Source organism: Larus michahellis, chromosome 22 (genome assembly GCF_964199755.1).
Source record: "Larus michahellis chromosome 22, bLarMic1.1, whole genome shotgun sequence".
In the NCBI taxonomy this organism is placed as follows: Eukaryota; Metazoa; Chordata; class Aves; order Charadriiformes; family Laridae; genus Larus; species Larus michahellis.
The window spans coordinates 5,787,321-5,805,200 of NC_133917.1; the positions used below are offsets into that span (position 1 = coordinate 5,787,321).

The 17,880-nt window shown below is 59.0% G+C and overlaps 2 protein-coding genes and 1 long non-coding RNA gene across 4 annotated transcripts; all 3 read right to left on the reverse strand.

Moving 5' to 3' along the window:
- Positions 1–71: 71 nt before the first annotated feature.
- Positions 72–2,827, reverse strand: ZC3H10 (zinc finger CCCH-type containing 10). 2 transcript variants are annotated; one of them, XM_074565213.1, is made up of 2 exons: positions 2,730–2,827; positions 72–1,986 (listed from the first exon to the last, which is right to left on the reverse strand). In XM_074565213.1, exon 2 carries the CDS (start codon positions 1,941–1,943, stop codon positions 756–758), a length of 1,188 nt encoding a protein of 395 aa, XP_074421314.1. In that variant the 5' UTR covers positions 1,944–1,986; positions 2,730–2,827; the 3' UTR covers positions 72–755. The 2 variants fall into 2 exon arrangements, with proteins under 2 accessions (XP_074421314.1, XP_074421315.1); XM_074565214.1 differs by lacking the exon at positions 2,730–2,827 and adding an exon at positions 2,250–2,624 and having other exon boundaries at positions 470–1,986.
- Positions 2,828–3,119: 292 nt separating this feature from the next.
- LOC141733951 (uncharacterized) lies at positions 3,120–4,158 on the reverse strand. The gene is made up of 3 exons (XR_012584416.1): positions 3,972–4,158; positions 3,412–3,434; positions 3,120–3,299 (listed from the first exon to the last, which is right to left on the reverse strand). It is a non-coding gene; the product is annotated as an uncharacterized LOC141733951 (long non-coding RNA).
- Positions 4,159–5,623: 1,465 nt separating this feature from the next.
- Positions 5,624–17,722, reverse strand: PA2G4 (proliferation-associated 2G4). Its single transcript, XM_074565020.1, has 13 exons — positions 17,507–17,722; positions 14,801–14,929; positions 14,073–14,178; positions 13,764–13,833; positions 12,559–12,651; positions 11,764–11,827; positions 10,149–10,227; positions 9,044–9,122; positions 8,601–8,734; positions 7,880–7,974; positions 7,242–7,369; positions 6,747–6,800; positions 5,624–6,448 (listed from the first exon to the last, which is right to left on the reverse strand). The coding sequence occupies exons 1-13, from the start codon at positions 17,592–17,594 to the stop codon at positions 6,383–6,385; spliced, it is 1,185 nt and encodes a 394-aa protein (XP_074421121.1). The 5' UTR covers positions 17,595–17,722; the 3' UTR covers positions 5,624–6,382.
- Positions 17,723–17,880: the final 158 nt, after the last annotated feature.

Genomic DNA, 17,880 nt, shown 5'->3' on the forward strand with positions numbered 1-17,880 from the left:
AACCACGCCCACAATGGGCGGGGTCTTGACTGACTCGCCCCCTTCGCCGGAGGGGTGTTGGCGGTGGGCGGGGCCTGAGCGAGGGGGCGTGGCTGATGCCGCGGGTAGGCGGACCCGGAGAGGGGGCGTGGCCAGGACCCCTGACGGGCAGGGTCAGTAAGAGGGGGCGTGGCTAATACCGCTGGTGGGCGGGGCCTGAGGGAGGGGGCGCGGTTAATGCCCCCGGTGGGGGCGTCTCGCCGCCGTCCCGGTGTCTCTGCCCACCCCCCACCCCGGTCCTTCCTCCCCCAGGGCCACCGGGGGCCCCTCACACTCCCCCCCCCCTCCACATACACACCCCCCAGAGCCACCAGGGGGGCAGGACAGCCATCGCTTTTGACTTCTTTTTTGGTTTTTTTTTTAATAGTTGAAAACATTACAGGGCTCAGGGGGGGCCGCAGCCCCGGTGCTGCCCCCCCCCCCCCCCCGCCCCCACCCCCACCACCGGGACACAGACCCGGCATGGGGCAGGGGGGCTGTGTTCATACACGGGGGGAGCGGCCCCGACTCCCCCCCTGGGAGGTCTTACCCCTGGGCAGGGTGTGCCAGGCCAAAGAGCAAAGCCCCCGGGGGGAGGGGGTGTCACTGTACCCCCCACTCCTGCACCTCTCCGGGAGCCGCCATCACTGTCCGGGGAGGGTCTGTCCTTCCTCCTCCTCCCGCTGCCCCTGGGGGCTCAGTTCAGTGGGGGGCTCGCGGCCCCCGTGGCGGGGGGGTCAGTGGGGCATGGCCGTTATCCTCATGCTCTGGGAGGCGATGGGGTACGTCACCATGGGGGTGGTGGCGTGGCTCATGGTGATCCCCCCCAGCGGCTGCGCCATGGAGACGGCCACCGGCGCCACCGAGACGGCCACCGGCGCCATGGAGACAGGGGGGGCCATGCCCTGGGCGATGGTCTGGGCCAAGGCGGCCGAAAGCGGGGTTATTTCGGGGTTCATGGGGGGAGCGGCGTTGGCGGGGGGAGCCGCCTGGGCGCCGGCGGGAGCGACCAAATCCTGTTGGGAAACGGGCCGGGGCTGCAGGGCCTGGCTGCTGAGCGTGGTATGCGTCTGCGCGATGCTGTGGTTGTAGTTGGTGACAGTGCCCACGGTGGGGGCCAGAGTCTGCTCGGTGGCGGTGGCGGTGGAGCTCAGCGTCATCACCTTGGCCTGGTTGCGGAACTGGGCGTTTTGCTCCAGCAGCACCTCGTTGGTGGCCAGCAGGTTGTTCACCTGCTTCTTGAGATCCTCCACGCGCTTGCGCAGCATGATGTTCTCCTCCTCCAGCAGGCGGTACTCCACCGTCCGCGGGCTGGCGAAGCTGTACTCATAGCTCTCGAAGTGCAGCCCATCCACCCGCCGCCGTTTCAGCACGGGGTCGTGGTCATCGTAGCGGTCGGGATCGTAGATGGCGTCGTAGGGGTCGTAGCGGCGGCCGGCGGGCACGATGCCCTGCTCACGGGCGGCCATGCCTCGCGCCTCGTACTCGTAGTCCCGCTGCAGGTGCTGGAACTTGCACTTGGCACCGCGCTGGCAGTCGCCCTTCAAGAAGTCCCTGCAGATGGGCACCTCCTCCTTGCTGTTGGGCAGGTCGGCGGGCGAGAGGCCAAGCCCGGCCGCCACCTTCTGCCGCAGGCGCGGGGGCAGCTCGCCCGTCTTCTTGTAGCAGTCCTCGTCCTCTTTGGTGCCGTGGATGAAGCGGCAGTTGAGGCGGACGCACTCCTTGTTCTGGAAGTCGTGGCAGAAGATGAATTCGTTCTTGCGGACGCCCAGGTTGGTGACCTCGCTGATGTCGGGGTGACGGAACCGGCAACGTTTCCCCCGCTTGCAGACATTGCGCAGGAAATCGCGGCAGATGTCGTCGGCGTTAGCGCCCACCTCATCACCGCCGCTGCTGCCATTGTTGTAGCTGTCCCGGTCGGGCATCTTCGTCGTCGCCGCCGCCGCCGCTGACGCGGGGCTCCGGGCACTGCAAGAGGGAGGGAGGAGGGTGAGGGAGGGCACTGGGAGCAGCCCCCCAGCACCAGGGGGAAAACACCCACCCCGGGACACCGGCACCGGCGGAGAGAACACCTGCCCCAGGGCACCAGCATGGAGGGGGAAACACGTGCCCCGGGACACCGGCACAGGGGAGAAAATACCCCCCCGGGGGGAAACACCCACCCCAGGACACCGGCACCGGCGGAGGGAACACCCGCCCTGGGACACCCGCCCTGGCAGGGAAACACCCACCCCAGGACACCGACACCGACAGGGAAACACCCGCCCCGGGGCACCGGCACCGCCCGGCAGCCGGCCCGGGGACAGCACGTCCCGCCGCAGCCCCGGGTGTCCCTGCCCAGTGCCCCCCGAGCCGCGGGGGGGTTCCCGGCAGCCGCTCACGGCCGTTCCCCGGCGCTGCCAGTGTCACTGGGGACAGCCCGGGCCGGCTGGAGCGATGCGGGCGCGGCCGGGCCCGGCTCCGAAGGGCTTCCGTCCCGGGACAGCCCCGCCGGGCCGCACCGGGAAGGCGGCGGGGGCGCGGCCCCCCCGCCGAGTCTCCATAGCAACCGCCCCGCAGGCCCGGGGCAGGCCCGGCGGCGGGGCCCGGCAGCGGCGGCGGGGCCCGGGGCGGGGCCCAGCGGGGGCGGCCGGCGCGGGGCCCCCGGGACGGCGGAGCGGGGCCTGTCCCGGTGGCGGCGCGGCCCGTCCCGGCCCCGGCTCCGCACTCACCCGTTCGCGGCCTCCTCGCGGGTCCTCCAGCGCCAACAATGAGCGGCCCCTTCCGGCCGCCGCTCTGCGCCGGGCCGGAAGTGCTCTATGGTGCTTCCGGGGCGACCCGGAAGGAAACGCGCGTTTCCTCCCGGCGTGCAGCGGCACAGGAGACGTTTTTTCCGTCAGGAGTGACGTCACACGGATGCGCCGCCGTCGCGGAGCTCCCTCGGCCGCGCCGAGACCCCCGGCCCGCCCCCGCGGGGCGGGATTCCCCCTCAGCACAGCTCGGTGACCCCCGTCGCGAGGACATCCCGCCGCCCCGTTACCGGGGGACCCATAACCCCCTCCCAGCCCCGTTACCGGAGGATCCGCCCCGCCCCCCCGGCGCTCCCGAGGAACCACACCGTGTCCCGACAACACCAGCTTTATTGGCGGCACATAGCACACAACCGGCCCGGCGCCGCGGGGGGATCCCCCCGCGGCGCCGGGCCTCCTCCCACGGGGCACCGGGACGTCTCTCCCCGGTGGCGGCGGCCCGGCAGGGCCTACTTGGACCTTTGCCTCATCTTCCTCCTCTTGCGCTTCAGCCTGCGGAGACACCGGCGCTCAGCCCCCGGGGTCGGCCTCACACACCAGGACGGGCCGGTGGCCCGGGTCCCCCCCCGGTTCCCCGCGGTAGCCCCGGGGGGGCCCCACGTACCTGCGCATCCGCTTCTTGCGCCACTGCGGGAAGAAGGGGGGAGAGCGGCGCCGTTAGAGCCGGTACCGGGGAGGGTAGGCGGCCGCGGTCCCCCCGCGCCGTGTGCCCGGGGCAGGGTTGCCCCGAAGCCCAGGGACACACCCCCCTCCCCGACATAGGGACCCCCCCGCGATACGGACACCCCCTCCCCCGACACAGGGGCTTTTCCCGCGATATGGAGCCCCCCTCCACACGATAGAGACCCCCCCCCCCATATGGAGCCCCCCCCACCCACGACATAGGGACACCCCCCCTCCCCGCGACAGGGCACCCCCCAACAAGCCGCCCCCCCGTTCCCACACACCCAGAGACCCCGTCTCCGGCCCCCCTCACCCACCCCCCGGCCCCACGCACCGACACCCCCGTCCCCGCTCCACGTCCCGGTGTAACGGAGGCCCCTCCCCACGGAGTCCCCCCCTCAGGGTCCCCCCCAGCCCCCGGGCTCTCCGGCCAGGCCCGGCCGTTGCTCAGGGGGAGATGAAGCGCCATCGGCCGCCCCCGCGTCGCCCCCCGCCGCTCACCTTGGCCCTCATGGCGGTGCGGCGGCGCCGCGGTCAGTCCCGGCGGGCGGGCGCCGGCGGCGGCGGCGGATGGAACCGGATGGAGGCAGCGGCGGCGGCGGCAGCCCCACAAGATGGCGGCAGCAGCGGCCGAGAGAGGCCGTGGCCGCCCGCCGGGGCCTATTTATAGGGTAGCTCCCGTGGCCACGCCCCCTCCCGCGGCGCGGGGCACGATGGGAAGTGTAGTCCCGCCTTCCCGGGGCATGACGGGATATGTAGTCCGCTCGCCCGCCGCCATTTTGCGCAGCCCCGGGCCCGGTGAGTGCCCCCCCCCCCCTCGCCCCGCGCCGCCCCGATGAATTTATACGGAACAGAAGAAAAATAAGAGTTACAGAGCCGTTAGTGGGAGTTTCCACTTGTATCTTTTTTTTTTTAAACTGGGTTTTTGTTTCTTTTATCAAGAGATGAAGTATTTTTTATTTTTTTAAAGTAAAAATAAATTAAATTAAGCAACTGCGGTTTATCAATCTGCGCTGTGGGTCAGTGAGGGAGGTTCACGCCGCCCCTTCCCTGCGCGGGCCAGAATTGTGCTTAAAAAACACCAAACGAGGGTTTCTCTCGTCCCTCACGGTCCAGGCCTCGGATCCGTGCCCTCGACAGTTCCGGAACGGGGTGGGGGGGAATTCAGGGGAAAAAAAAAATAACACAGCGCATCGTTTATTGGCTTTTTTTGACTGTGGTGATATTTGCAGGCAGGCAGTTTGGGGTGGAAAATCCCCATCGGGGGGAGAAAGCCCGGGGCTGGCCGCGACGCCCGGGAGCAGCTTCAATGGCCAAGAGTTTTTCTAAAATTTCAAGGTGAAGAACCTGCCCAGAATTTCAAGGCGAAGAGGTTTTTCCCAGAATTTCAAGGCAAAGAACTTTCCTGAAATTTCAAGGCGAAAAATGTTTCCCAAAATTTCAAGGCAAAGAACTTTTGCGAAATGTCAAAGCAAAGAACTGGCCCAAAATTTCAAGGCGAAGAACTTTTCCGAAAGCTCAACGCAAAGCACTTTCCCGCCATTTCAAGGCAAAGCACCTTCCTGAAATTTCAAGGCAAGGAATTTTTCCCAAAATTTTAAGGCGAAGAAATTTTCCAAAACTTCAAGGCAAAGAATTTTCCCCGAAATTCAGCTACAGCAGAAGAACCAGAGCGCCCGTCAGCAGGTAGCAGCGAAGAAAAAACCTCTCACATTCAACTACATGTAGTTAAATAGGCGTTTTTCTTTTTGTTTTCTTTTTTTGGGTATTTTTTCTTAGTTTTTTAAGAAAAGACTCACTCCAGAAGCACAACGCAACACCCCCAGCCGGACTCTGGCCCGAGGCCGACGACTCCCGTTGCGTTTCCCTCACCCGTCCCAGCCGAGAGCCACCAAAAGCACATCCAAGAGCGGAATGTGCTCCCGGGACGTGGAAACAGGAGAAGAAACCCCACCACCACCACCCCCGGACACCAGGGAATTCACCCCCCGCCGGCGCGGGCAGCTCGCGGGGCTGCGGGGGGAAACCTCATCTGCCCCCCAGCAGCTTGGACAGTCGGTTTAAAAACGAGCTCGCCACAGCGGCGTGTTAAAAAATAGAGCGTTTATACGTAAAAATCAAGGCAGAGACAGACCAGAGTAGACGGAACAGTCTACAGTTTCACAGGGGACATAAAATTTTATATTTTTTTTTTTTTCTTCCCAATTATAAATGTACAATCTAGAGGCTAAAAGAGAAGAGCGAGAAATCCTCCGCCCCAGGGTATCGGCGAGGAATGCCTGTGCGGCCGATCGCCTTCCACCGTCCACGCGTACCGGGTCGCCAAACACAGGGCGGTTTTTTGTTTTTTTTTCCTCGGGCGTGATCAGCTGTTGGGTTGGGTTTTGGTTGGTTGGTTTTTTTTCTTTTTTTTCCCCCCTCCAAGAAAATCTGTAAAGGGAGAAATTTAAAAAAAAAAAAAAAAAAAAAGAAAAAGAAAAGAAAAAAGGGAGGAAGCGGAAAGCAGGCGGCTCTCTTCGCTCCCTCTCTCAGTTGGTTGTTCAACTCTTCATGTGTGGGGAGTATAAAAGGTTAGAAAGAGTGGATTATAGACTAGCTTTTACTCCTGATTTTATTTTTCTGCTTTCTTTTTAAGAAGTCTGAAGTGGCTGAGAGAACCCTCCCTGGTTGGCAAAGTCAAGAGGAGCTGGTTGTAGTCAGTGGGAAGTCCAGCCTGTTTGGTGTTTGGTCGTTATGAGACAAACAGTGCCGGGTTATTTCGCTTCTGGTTTTTGTGTGGGTTTTTTTTTTTTTTGTTGTTTTGTTTTTGTGTTTGGTTTTTTTAAATTTTTTTTTTCGGGCGGGGGGGAAGGGGGGGAAAAAGGGGGCGACTGTGTGTGAATCGGGCGCTACGTGGAGGGAGCGGGCGCTGCTCAGTCGCCGGCCTCGTTCTCTTCCGCCGTCTCCCCCGTGGTGGCGTTCTCAGCGTTCTTGGAAGCCTGCGGAGACAAAGCCACAGCGGCCATCAGAAGGGGGCTCGCTCGGGGGACCACGTGCCGCCACAACGGGAACAGCACGGCCGGCCCCCCCGCCCCACCTCAAGGGACCTTTTTGGGAGGAAAAGAAAGAGAAAAAGAAAAAGGAGGGAAAGAAGGAGACCCTTTCCGGGAGGCTGCTGCTTCCCGAGGCAGGGGAACACCAGGGGCATTCTGTAAGGTGGACCCAAAGCAGGAGCTGGGCAACGTTTGGGTGCTGCCGAGCGCGAGAGAATCCCCCCCCCAAACCTGGCCAAATTACCTTCTTTTTCTTCTTTTTCTGGGTCTTCCGGCTTGCAGAACTTTGTAGAAGGGCCTGAAGACAGGAAGGAAACGTAAGAAGCTAGAAAGCCGACTCCTTTTTTTGACGGCAGATAAAGGGAAACCGCCTTTAAAGCCGACCAAGCGCTGCCAGCCACTGAGGGGAGTCCCAAGGGGCGCAGAGATGGTCGGGGAACGCCACGGGCTCACACCCCGACGAGGTATGAGGCCCCGGAGCCAGCCGTGGCGAGTTCTCAGCCCCTCCTAGGAAAGGGCTGGGCACTATCGAGCCACGAGAGCTGGTGCCCGAGGCAGGAAAGCAGGGGCCCAAGCTGGCCTTCAGCAAACCTTTCCCTTTCTAAGCTCAGGTCTCGGTCCCTCCCCTGCGGTCGTGGTGCGGATTTTCCTTCCCACCTTCAACCCCGAGGGACGCCAAGCCAGGGTGAGCCGTGCGATGCGCTGCATCCGTTTTATTATTATTATTTTTTCAACCAACCTTCAATTCTCCATCTTGCACCTCAAACTCGGATTTGTAGAGTTCCGGTTCGAAGGGGCCGCTGGTTATCCTCATGGGACCGTTGGGCATTAAAAGCACTGTGAATTTGAACTGTGCAACAAACTCTCCTGCAAGACAGAAAGGGGCGTTACTGCACCGCCGCCCCACAAATCTGATCCACTAGGTATCTCGGCCAGATGTTTCGATTCCTATGCGATTTCTATATTGTCACTGTTAAAAAAAAAAAAAAAAAACAACCAAAAAAAAAACCCCAAACCATCTTGCAGGAACTTCTTAAACCTGCCCCGGCCAGGCAAAACAATTCCTTCGGCACCACCTGCCGAGCCCGCTCCGTAAGCCGACCAGCGAGCCTCAGCCAGCAATCCTCCCTCCTGCCCAGGAGATCACTCCACAAAAAAAAAAAAAAATTAATAAAATAAAAATTTCATCTCATCACTGGAACGACTCCAAAACAAAATCCAGAAGCCAAACGGGTAGCGAGTTTCCTGGAGGATAAATCCCAGGGCCCTCGAAGTGCATCTCTGGTATTTCCACAGCGGCAGAGTCAGCAACGCTCTCGCCAGATTCCGGAACCCACCGACAGTTGTCTACAGCCGGCTCCCACCCGCGGCACTCACCTTCCTTCTCGTAGAGGACATTGAAAGGCTGGAGCAGCTCGTGTTTGGCGCATTCCACCACCCCCATCCTGGCCTTCTTCTCATCCTCAAATGCCCTGCGGAGGAGACAGAGCCACACCTGAGCTCAGGACCTTTCCTAGAAGCCAGATTCCACCCTGCCGGTTTCAGAATTGCCCCCAGGGTCAGGCTGGAGACTCGAATCCCTTGTGTCCCCCTCGCCCCAGCCCTGTCGCGGTACGGTGACAAAGCGGACTGTCGGAGCAGGGAGCTGCCGGGTGCACTGTTACCTCCAGAGAGCGGAAAAGGCAAGCGGATTTAAGGGTGAAAAGAGCCCATCCAGTGAACATTGTTTCCTTAGTTTGAGAGTAAATCACTTATAAAAACCGACTGGAACCGCCTCGCCCCTGCACGCGGCAGCCCGACACTGCTTTCACCCCACTCTGTTTTATTTTAAACGCGATTCCCCGCTCCCCACCTGCCACACGAGGCACAGGAGATTCTCAAATCCTCAGGCTCTGCCTGGGATTCCTGCTTAAGCCTGTAACATCCTTCCTACACCCACTCCTGGGCTCAAATACAGCAAACCCCACGTAAAGCCGCAAAGGCTGCCTCCCGCTCTGTGACGGGAAATCAAGTCGGTTTTGTCGTCAGCGCGGGCTGTAAGCTCACGCAAAGCGCCCGGCTCTGAACACACAGGGAGGCCACGAGTAAGAGCAAATACCTGAGAGTAAATGGCATAGTATCAAAGCGCCTCTCCACCTCGCTGAAAAAGGCACGGGAGGTTTTCATCTTCAAGCCGTACTGTTTGGAGGGGTCCCTTTTGTAAATTGTAGTTCTCTGGCCGGCGTCCTTTGCCTGAAAATGCGAACAGCGCTGAGAGACCAGGGAAGCGGCGCAGCACCTCCTCAGCCACACCAGCCAACCTCCTGCCCCGCCAGCACCGCCTGTACTCCAACACTGGAAAGGGGCACCTCGACTTTTGGGATCGAAAAAGTGCCACCCAAAAAGACGCAGCGAGAGCCAGGCAGCAAGTATTCCTTGTCTGGGACTGGCACTCGCAAGGATGCGGCTGTTAGCACCACCCGATGCTGACGACTATCCCAAAACGTGGCCGCTTTGACCACACGCACAGCGGAACGGCAGACCGAGAAGCACCAAACCCACCTTTCCCTCTCCACTGCTGACAAGAACGTCAACAGCATAAACTTCATGGACCTCAAATTCTGCTTTTTCGTGGTCCTTCCTGGATGAAAAAGAAAAAAAGAAAAAAACAAAGTTTGGTGAGTCTGAACGGTAAATAGAGAAGGCAAAAACCTCCTACACGGCCAGAGCGCCTCCAACAGGCCCACGCTGGGCTCAGCCAGAGAAGGTCTCGGAGCACGAAGTTGTGCTGCAGTGACCAAGTTCCTGACCAGAAGAGCAGAAGCGGCGGCAGAGCTGGTCAGTGATGGGCTGGCAGAGAAAAACCAGTGACCAGCCAGGGCTCCTCCTGCCCATGACAAGCAGCTCCATCCCCAGTAAGGGGTGGGAGGTCTCTCGGACACTCAGCACCAGCTCTTTGAACGCGTGGTCATGTCCCAGGCAGGCCAAGAGCCCCACCACGCCTGGGACCTCGCCACGCCGAAGAACTTACAGGCCAAGAGCTGGATTTTAAAGCCACTGAGCAATAAATGTTCAGCAGGAGACCCAACCCCGATGGATCTCTGAGGGAGAAGAGCTGCTGGAACAGAACGGAATGACATATCCAGCTCATTAGGTCAAAACCATGCCGAGATCCTACTGACAGCCATCACCATCCAGTGGGCTCCTGGCAGCTTCTGCGAGACAAAACGGTAGGTCTTGGCACAGCTCCTGGTGAATTTGCATCCACTGCTACGAGGAGCAACAGTTGGTTATTTTGCTGGCAGCCTCCAGCAGACTCCTTCGAGAAACTGGACAGAAACCAACAACACTCGTAGGTGCCAGCGAGGAGCCTCACGTCAGCGACTTCCAGCCTTTCCTTCTCAGAACAACCCCCAAACAGAGCCACGCTTCACGTTCACACAGAAAGGGCAAGAAGATACGGGGCTAGAGAGCTGTTAGTTTGCCATATTGGGTCAGACTTTAAGAAAGAGGCCATACGGGGAGCAGTCTATACCCCGGTTAAATCAAACATACCTGCTACGTCCTCCCCCTTGATACTGCAGCGAGAAACAGGGTCACCATTCTGGACCTAGTCACACCCCGCCCAACTGCTGCTGGAAGCAGCGACCCCAGAGGTGATGCTTACTTTTGCTGGTCTGTAGGGTTCTGGATGATTGTTTTCTCTCCATCGATCACGTGCTGTTTCAGCTGGTGTGACAGCATCCCTGCCGCGACAAGAGAATCCATTAACGCCTCTGAGCCGCAAACCAGCGACACCGGGACTTGGGTTACAAACACCCCAGGGCCCAGGACTGCAGCCCTCGGCTACAGCCAGCAGTGAAGGAAACCATCTACGGCTTCAGTCGCAGGCCGTCAAGTGCATTAGCACAGAGCCCGGGCTCCCCAAAGCCCACCCTGACTTCAGCAATGCTTCCTCGCCAGCCAGGAGGAGCTGGAAGCGCCGGCACGAGGCACGGCCAGCAGCCAAGCACTCTGAAGCGTCGCCACGTCTCCATCGGGCACGTGCCGTGAGCTGCAATGGAGCGGAGGTGAACCCGCAGGCACGTGCGGGGTGTTTATAAAGATGCCAAATCAATGGAAATTTTCAGTCCTTTCCCCAGCACCTCGGCTGTACAGCACACAAAGGGTATTCTGGGGGATTTGCTTCCCTTTTCCTTCCTTTCCTACACTTCACCTTCAAATTGAAGGGGCACTCGCGGCCATTCCTGTTCCGCTCCCCAGGCCACCAGCCCAGCAGGGACAGTCGCACGTCTCCCCTCAGGAAGGACGGCGGCCGCTGGCGGGGAGGGGAAGCACAGCCCCAGCCGCCAACAGCTCCGTTTGTTTTCATCAACCGGGGCCTTATGCTGCTGCCAGTGCCTGGATAATTACGGCACTTGACTGTTTCCAAAACAGTGGCTGCTTAAACTCCCTTGACAGTGCGAGCGGCCGCCTCCTCACTGCAGCTGATGCCATGGTTTTTCACAGAGAAAGGCGCAGAGCATTGAGGAGACCCACAAAGCCATCCCACACACGGAACAGGGAACCCATGTTCCAAGACTGGGCTAAGGCGAGCGAAGAGAAGGAGCCAGCTTTGCAGTATTTTCAGGAAATCTAACTAATAATGGAATAATGGACCGATTTAATTGTGGCCGAAAGAACCGTTTTGACAGTGATGTCACCGAGTAGGAGGAAAGCATCTGCGGGTGCCAAATGTCAGGCTAAGCTCTCGCCACCTTTTCCCACAAGCGGTCTCATTGCCACCAGAAGCTGCCCCAGCGCCTTTCCCCTCCCGCCCCCCGTTATCAACCCCGCGAAGACAACGGGAATCGGCTTAGAGCTGGCAGGAAATTACATACCCTGCACATCTATGGGCTTCTTTGCAGCGCCTCTTGCCTTACAAACGAGCTCTGTTGCGTATTCGCTAAAGGGGTTTTAACTACGAGCGGTCCAGTACGAAAGCAGAGGGTCGCGCGACTTGCCCGAGGTCGGCAGGAAGCCCACGCTACCTACCAGCCATGGACGCCCGTGTCTATCATTCCTAGATTAACGGATCTTTAATAATCCAAAAAACCAACAGAGGAAGAAAGAAGAATATAGAGAGTTTCGAAGGGATTTTTTTTTTTTTTTTAGCAAAGGCTGCTGCATTTAAAGATGGCGTGTCCAGGAATCGTAGTCATTAAACGCTTCCCAGAATTTGAGCAGGGTTTGGTGGGCCGCTAAAACATCACTCCCCCCGATTGGCTGCTCCCCGTCCTTACCTTCGATCGGCGTGCAGTGAAACGAGTGGGCTATTTTGTTCCACGCGTCTGTCACTTGTGTGTTCTGGATGAAGAACACATGAGAACACATTAAGGATACAAAATTCAAGCCACGAGCATGACAGTTGTTTTAACTTGACAGCGTTCTGTGATAAAACGGGCAGGCTTTCTAACCGACTGGTGCTCTAACACCCTCAAAAAAAAAAAAAAAGGAGAAACAGTGTCAGGCTTCCATTTTTAATCCTGCATCAATAAAAATGACACAGAACGCGAGGTCAGCTCAGCTTCCCGCACTGCACCCGGTGCCTTCACACAAGCCACCCCTCTTTAGGGGAGCACAGCAGGAACCAAGAGCGACGCGAGTACGTTTGGAATAGTAACACAGCGACAAAGGAGATCGCCTATGGCTGCTGCGGCGCCTGAGGAGGGAGAAGTGCCAGTGGGAGACTTAAGGGAACACCGGCTGTGCGAGCCCAGCTGCCCCCAGCAAGGAAAGGACTGGCGAGTGGGAGCACCCACGCTTCTCTGCGAAGCCACCATGGCACAGGAAGAGCTGGGGTCCCGCAGGGAAGCCGGAGGTGCTGCCAGAAGAGCCCCAGCAGGCCGGTGCTCACCCCAGCAGCGGCTCAGCTGCCTGCAGACAGCTGCTTCCACATTCCCCACATCGCTGGGCGATTCCTCCCAGGCGAGGTCACATGCTTTTCTTGCGGCACACAAAGCGCGGCACAGGCAGCGCCTGCACTTGAGCTCCTCGCCCCGTGCCCAGACACACTTTGCCTCGTAGCAGTCACTCACCTGGTTTCCAGGCTTTACCAAGCGCAGCGCGGCTTCGGCACAAAGATGAGCCGCCTTGATGACATCGGCTTTACGGCCTGACACGGGGTTTTCCTGGAAGAACAAAAAAATAAAGGCTTTTTAAGGTGCGTTCCCTTCCCTCTTATTAGTAAAAAAGCTGTTCTGAGTGTCTAGAGATGGAGATTCTCCATCTAACTGGACACGTCCCCCCTGACGCGGACAGAGAAATGTAGCTCAGAGGTGGAAAGGCTTCCAGCTCCATCATTAGTCTCTCCTCCATGAGAAGAGCAGAAGAGTATCTGCCACAACCAAATCGACTCTCTCTCGAGTTTCAACAGAGACACCCTCGTACAAGCGCATCACTGTCAAAGACTGAAGACAAAACAAGACTCCCCTGTAGCCAGAAACGTGAACTGCAAAGATTTCAGTCCACTTCAAAAGATTACTTTTGGTTTTTTTGTCTTCTCCCCACTAAGTCGCTCAGACGCAGCCACTGGAGCAAAACCATTATCAAGACCCACGCCGCCATCCTCCTCCCAAGAATACAGCTAAAAATTCGTTCTGTGGTGACTTTACACACGCAACACTGATTCCCAGCACGTGAGCGTGGCTCAGTGTCACTGCCAAAATGCCGGCCCAAACCCCACGTGCCGCGGTGGTGACCTCACCGACATGTGCTGGGGTTGTACGCTGCCATCAGCCCCGGCTGAGAAGAGTCCGTGCAGGCAGGAAAAGTGGGCAGAAGGGACTAATTTTGGGGTCACCCCTCAGCTCAGTTTGCAGAGGCGAAGGTAGCGACTCCCTGGGCCTCGGCCAGTAGAGGGGGCAGCAAAACCAGTCTGCCCAGTCCGCCCCACAGCCCCAGACACTCTACATGCAAATAGCTCGCTGCAGCGCCGCTCACACGTGGTTTGTCAAATTACACATAACCTTGCAAAATTGTCCATGTTGAAACAGTGAAACACTCAGCCCTCATTTGCCAGAGGGCTGGATAATTTTTAGGAAAGGGACGGTTTTCGCCCCATCGCTGCTGTGACACCAGACCTGCGGCGCCTTTGCGAAACGGAGCAGACACTGCTCCGAGGCTCTGCGCCGCCACCGCCGCCTTTGGCACCAGCAGCACCCAAACATCAGCTTTTTAATCTCCCTTTCGGAGCGCAGGTAAAACAGCAGCGACGGGAGACACCACTCCATTACCAACCTACCTTGGAGGCGTCTATGACAAAACTGTGTGCTACATTCGCTATGAAGCCATCGACGTGGACTCCCAAGTCACTGCAACGCAAAGAGAGTTAATTACAGGCGGGGCGTCACAGCTCAGGAAACTTTTGTGACTTCTAGAAGTATCAGAAGATTCAAGCGTGTTTCCAGCACTTCACTTGACTGGCTATTAGAGTCTCTAATTAGCCACGCCGAGGAAGTATTTAACACACCGAGCAGGATTAGAAAGCAAAGCTCAGATGCCAACAGTGTAACACAATCGTTGTAACAAGAAGTATAACCGAGACGCTTACATTTTGACCAAGTCTCCGTCTTTGAGGATGTAGTCTTGATCACTCTTCAGTGGGGAGAAGTGACAGACGCAGTTATTTACCGATATACTCGTTGGGAAGGCAATACCTACAAAGGGGAAAAAAAAAATAAATATATATCCATGAAATCTTGCAGCCTCACAGCCAGCAGAGGCAGCAGCCCCGCCAGTGGGGATCCTCACTCAGGATTTCGGTTTCTGAAGTGCTGGAAAATGCCCCGTTACACAAGTCTCTGGCCAAAGAGCCACGAGGAATGCGGCGTGTGGGCTGCTCCCGCACCGACTCTCCTTCTGCCCAGGATGTCAAAGAAATACATCCGAGGTGGTGAGACACCTGCAAAAGGGACCTCGAGTCTCCAGAACAGAAATCAGGGAGCTCTGGGTGACACACGCGAGCGTCACACAATTTCCACGGCAGCTACAGACCAGCGATAATGGTACCACAGGTCTCCCACTGAAACAAGAGCTACTGGGGACAACAACGTGGAGGATGGGATGCATCGGAACAGGACGCCGAGGCTCATCAGTGGTGCTTACAAGCAGGGCAGGAGGGAGGATTTGGGTTAAAACTGGCTTTCTGGGAATAGCAAACTATTTCTTACGTTAATTACCACAGAGTAGCGCTTTCTGTGCTCTCACAATTCACGCCAACCACTCAACAGGACCAAAACCCGTGGCCACGCTGAAGAGAGTCTTTGGAGCAGGCCTCACCTTTTTTCATTTCTTTTTCCTTCTTGAAAATCTTGCCAGTCTCTTCCATGATCATGGCGTCTCCCTTCTCGCACAGGAAGAGAACCGAAGCTCCAGAGTTTGCCGCTTCCACCACCGCACGCAGGACCCCTTAATTCAAACACAGACATGGAGCTGTTGAAGCACGTTAACGATAAACAGCCTTAAATCTAACACCAACGTTCACCGCACGGCACCATGGTGGACAGATCTGTTTGTTTTCTAAGAGGGAACAAGACTCTGGACTCAGCTCTTCACCAAAAAGGACCGTGGGCAGGCAGAAATCCCCCTTTAATTGTTATTTTGTTTTTGAGAACGTTTTCACAGAGAATGCAAGCAAACAAATATATTTTGGGGGTTGCAGCTTCAGCCACCGGCCTGCACAGACCGAGGGCCGTCCGAAAAAGCAGCTGGGCAGAAACTCCCACATTCTTCCTGGAGAAGTCAGAGCTACAGAAACAGGTTTGAAAATTACTTGGGAGACGGGACGCGCAGCACATCAAAGGGCAGGGGCCAGCGCTGCGGACGTGCGGGACCAGAGGCACGGAGCAGCTGAAAGCCTTGGCCGGGCACGAGAGCTGGCAGCAGTGCAGGACGGGCGCAGCAGAGCCAGTTACGCCAGTCCCTTCCTCTGCAGAAAGGTGTTTTTAAGGTAACCCACGTGCTGCTGCTCTGGCCTGGCAGCGCCAGCGCCGCCTGACACACGGAACTCCACAGGCCTTGCTCCGTGCCAGAGGAACTTTTGCTGCCTGAACCCACTTTTGGGAATATGCCAGTGCCCGCAAGTCCCAGCAGCGTTTTGGTTCCGCTGTAGGCACCCTGCCTTGTGCTTTATAAAACCAGATAAGGAGGGAAAGGAGCGTAAAAGCGGCAGGTTTGGTTGAAACGCTGCGGTGACAATCACAAACACATCTGGATGGCGGCACAGGGGGCTGCTGGAGGAGCCACATCTCGATGGCCTCGCCACTACTCTGGGGGCTGAGCTGCTCCGGACCCCGAGCTGCCACTTCCCCTTCTCCCTCCTCTCCCCAGCTGGGACATTTCACAGGGAGTCACAAAGCTGACCCTGAAATGTTGTGGGATCCCGAGATAAAAGGTACCCTCGCAGTTCCTCCTCGCCCTGCGAGCACATTGTTTTTACAAGAGGCTGTTGGGTGAAGTGCCTCTGTCAGGTGGGAGTTTCTGTCACCGATGCCTGTGCTCCAAGTACAATAAATGCTTCGGAAGAGACGAAGGGGATGTCCACGAGCAGGAGGGTTTTCATAATTTCGCTGACACTGAATAAAAACCCTAAGTCTTTTCACCTGCGTGATGAATTAAATTTCAAATCCCTTCAGTCACCTTTCCGTGCGCCGCAAGTAACAAACTGGGAATGTTTTTAAGTACAGACAAAACTCTGATAAAGAGACATGTGGTGGATGGCAGGACAGAGAGAGGCGAGGAGAGGAAATGTTTTAAACAAACCGAGTGCAAAGATAAATGGAGAGCCGCGCTCATCAGAGCGTTCAAACCAAACTCCGAAGCAGAGAGCGTGATTGCACTGACCAAGGAACACCTACTAATTGTGCTCCGTCCTTCCACAGCGTGTCGTTCAGGGAATTAAAAGGCAGTTTCTATCATTAAAGGCACTTTGCTCTGACAAGAACCTCAGGCATTTGGAACTTTTTGCCACAGTTCTGCGTTTGCTCTTCCTAAAGACGCTCACAGCACCCGTCAGGGAGCCAGGGCCACCTGGGGGAGGCCACCCTTAAATCCTGCTTGCCCAGCAGCCAGAGGAGCCAAAGGGGTGACCTCCCTCCCCAGAGGGGCACCCACATGGCCGTGGCTCACAGCCCCGCGGCTTCCACTCCCCGGTTACCCTCGGGAGCCGACGACGAAGCGTCCCAAGTCAGCAACAATCTGTGTGGGACACGCCAGGACCGGGGCCGGTCCTGCCTCACCGAACCGGTCCCGGGAGCTCTTTAACGAGCTGTCACCCCCCCCGCCCCCTCCCCGGAGGGGCCGTCAGTGAGACGGTGAAGAAAAGCGTTGAAAAAAATAACAACAAAAAGGAAATAACACGGGGGGAAGGGGGGGACACGGGGGGGAAAGTTTTAGGGATGAACAACGCGTGTCACGGGCCCCCCTGCGGGGCTCCCCCCTTCCCGGGCCGGCCTGGGGGGGCTCGCCCCGATCCTGTGTGTCCCCCCCGCGCGGGGCTGGTCTTCGGGGGGGCCCTGCCGTGCCCGGCGGGACGCGGGGGGGCGTGTTAAAACCCCCAACAAAAGAGCGGAGCGGGGCAGTCCCGGGCCAGCGCCTCCGCCGGGCCGGGCCCCGCCGGCGGAGGGAGGGAAGGCAGCGGGGGGCGGCAGGCCCTGCCCGCCTCCCCCCCTCCTCCGGTGCACGTGGGGCGCGGAGGCCACGTGCCGCCGGCGGCCACCGCGCGGGGCCGGGGCCTGCGGCAACCGGGGAGCCCCCGTCGCCCCGAGGGGAACATGCGGCCGCCCCCTCCCCCCCCACCAGCGTGTGGAGACGGGCGTTAAGGGGGAGAGTGCGGGGGGTGAACTCCAGGCCTCACTCCAGGCCCCACGCCCGCCGCTCCCCCCCGCCCCTCCCCGGGCAACGGCCCCCCGCCCCCCCTGCTTCCGCACCGGCCAGGCCCGGCGCCCCCGGCCCATCGCCCCCCGCCCGGCCGCGGCCCGCACTCACGGTTGGCGATGTCCCCCCCCATCTTGTACTTGGTCACCACCAGGTCCTCGGCGATGGTGAGCTCGGCCGCCTCCTCCTCGCCCGACATGGTGGGAGCCGCCGCCGCCGCCCCCCGCCGCCGCCGCCGCCGCGCTGAGGAGACTCCGGGGAGCGCGAGCGAGAAAGCGCGAGCAGGGCAGGAGCGCGGGCTCCGCGCGGGGCACGCTGGGAAGGCGAGTCCCCGCCCCCTCCCTCCGCGCCGGACTACAACTCCCAGCGGCCCCCGCGGCGCCGCGACACGGGCCCGGTCCGGCAGCGCGTGCTCTCCCCGGCGCGGAACTACAACTCCCGGCGTGCCCCGCGGGTCTCGCGAGAGTCGGCGGGAACGCGCGGGG

What these genes read in the sequence shown, in the direction of transcription:
- ZC3H10 (XM_074565213.1), bottom strand. Translation starts at nt 1,943, where the DNA reads ATGCCCGACCGGGACAGCTACAACAATGGCAGCAGCGGCGGTGATGAG.
- PA2G4 (XM_074565020.1), bottom strand. Translation starts at nt 17,594, where the DNA reads ATGTCGGGCGAGGAGGAGGCGGCCGAGCTCACCATCGCCGAGGACCTG. An exon ending in GACGGAGACTTGGTCAAAAT is followed by an intron (nt 13,834 to 14,072) that starts GTAAGCGTCTCG and finishes TTTGCGTTGCAG; the next exon opens with TGACTTGGGAGTCCACGTCG. An exon ending in AACCCTACAGACCAGCAAAA is followed by an intron (nt 9,123 to 10,148) that starts GTAAGCATCACC and finishes TTTTTCATCCAG; the next exon opens with GAAGGACCACGAAAAAGCAG.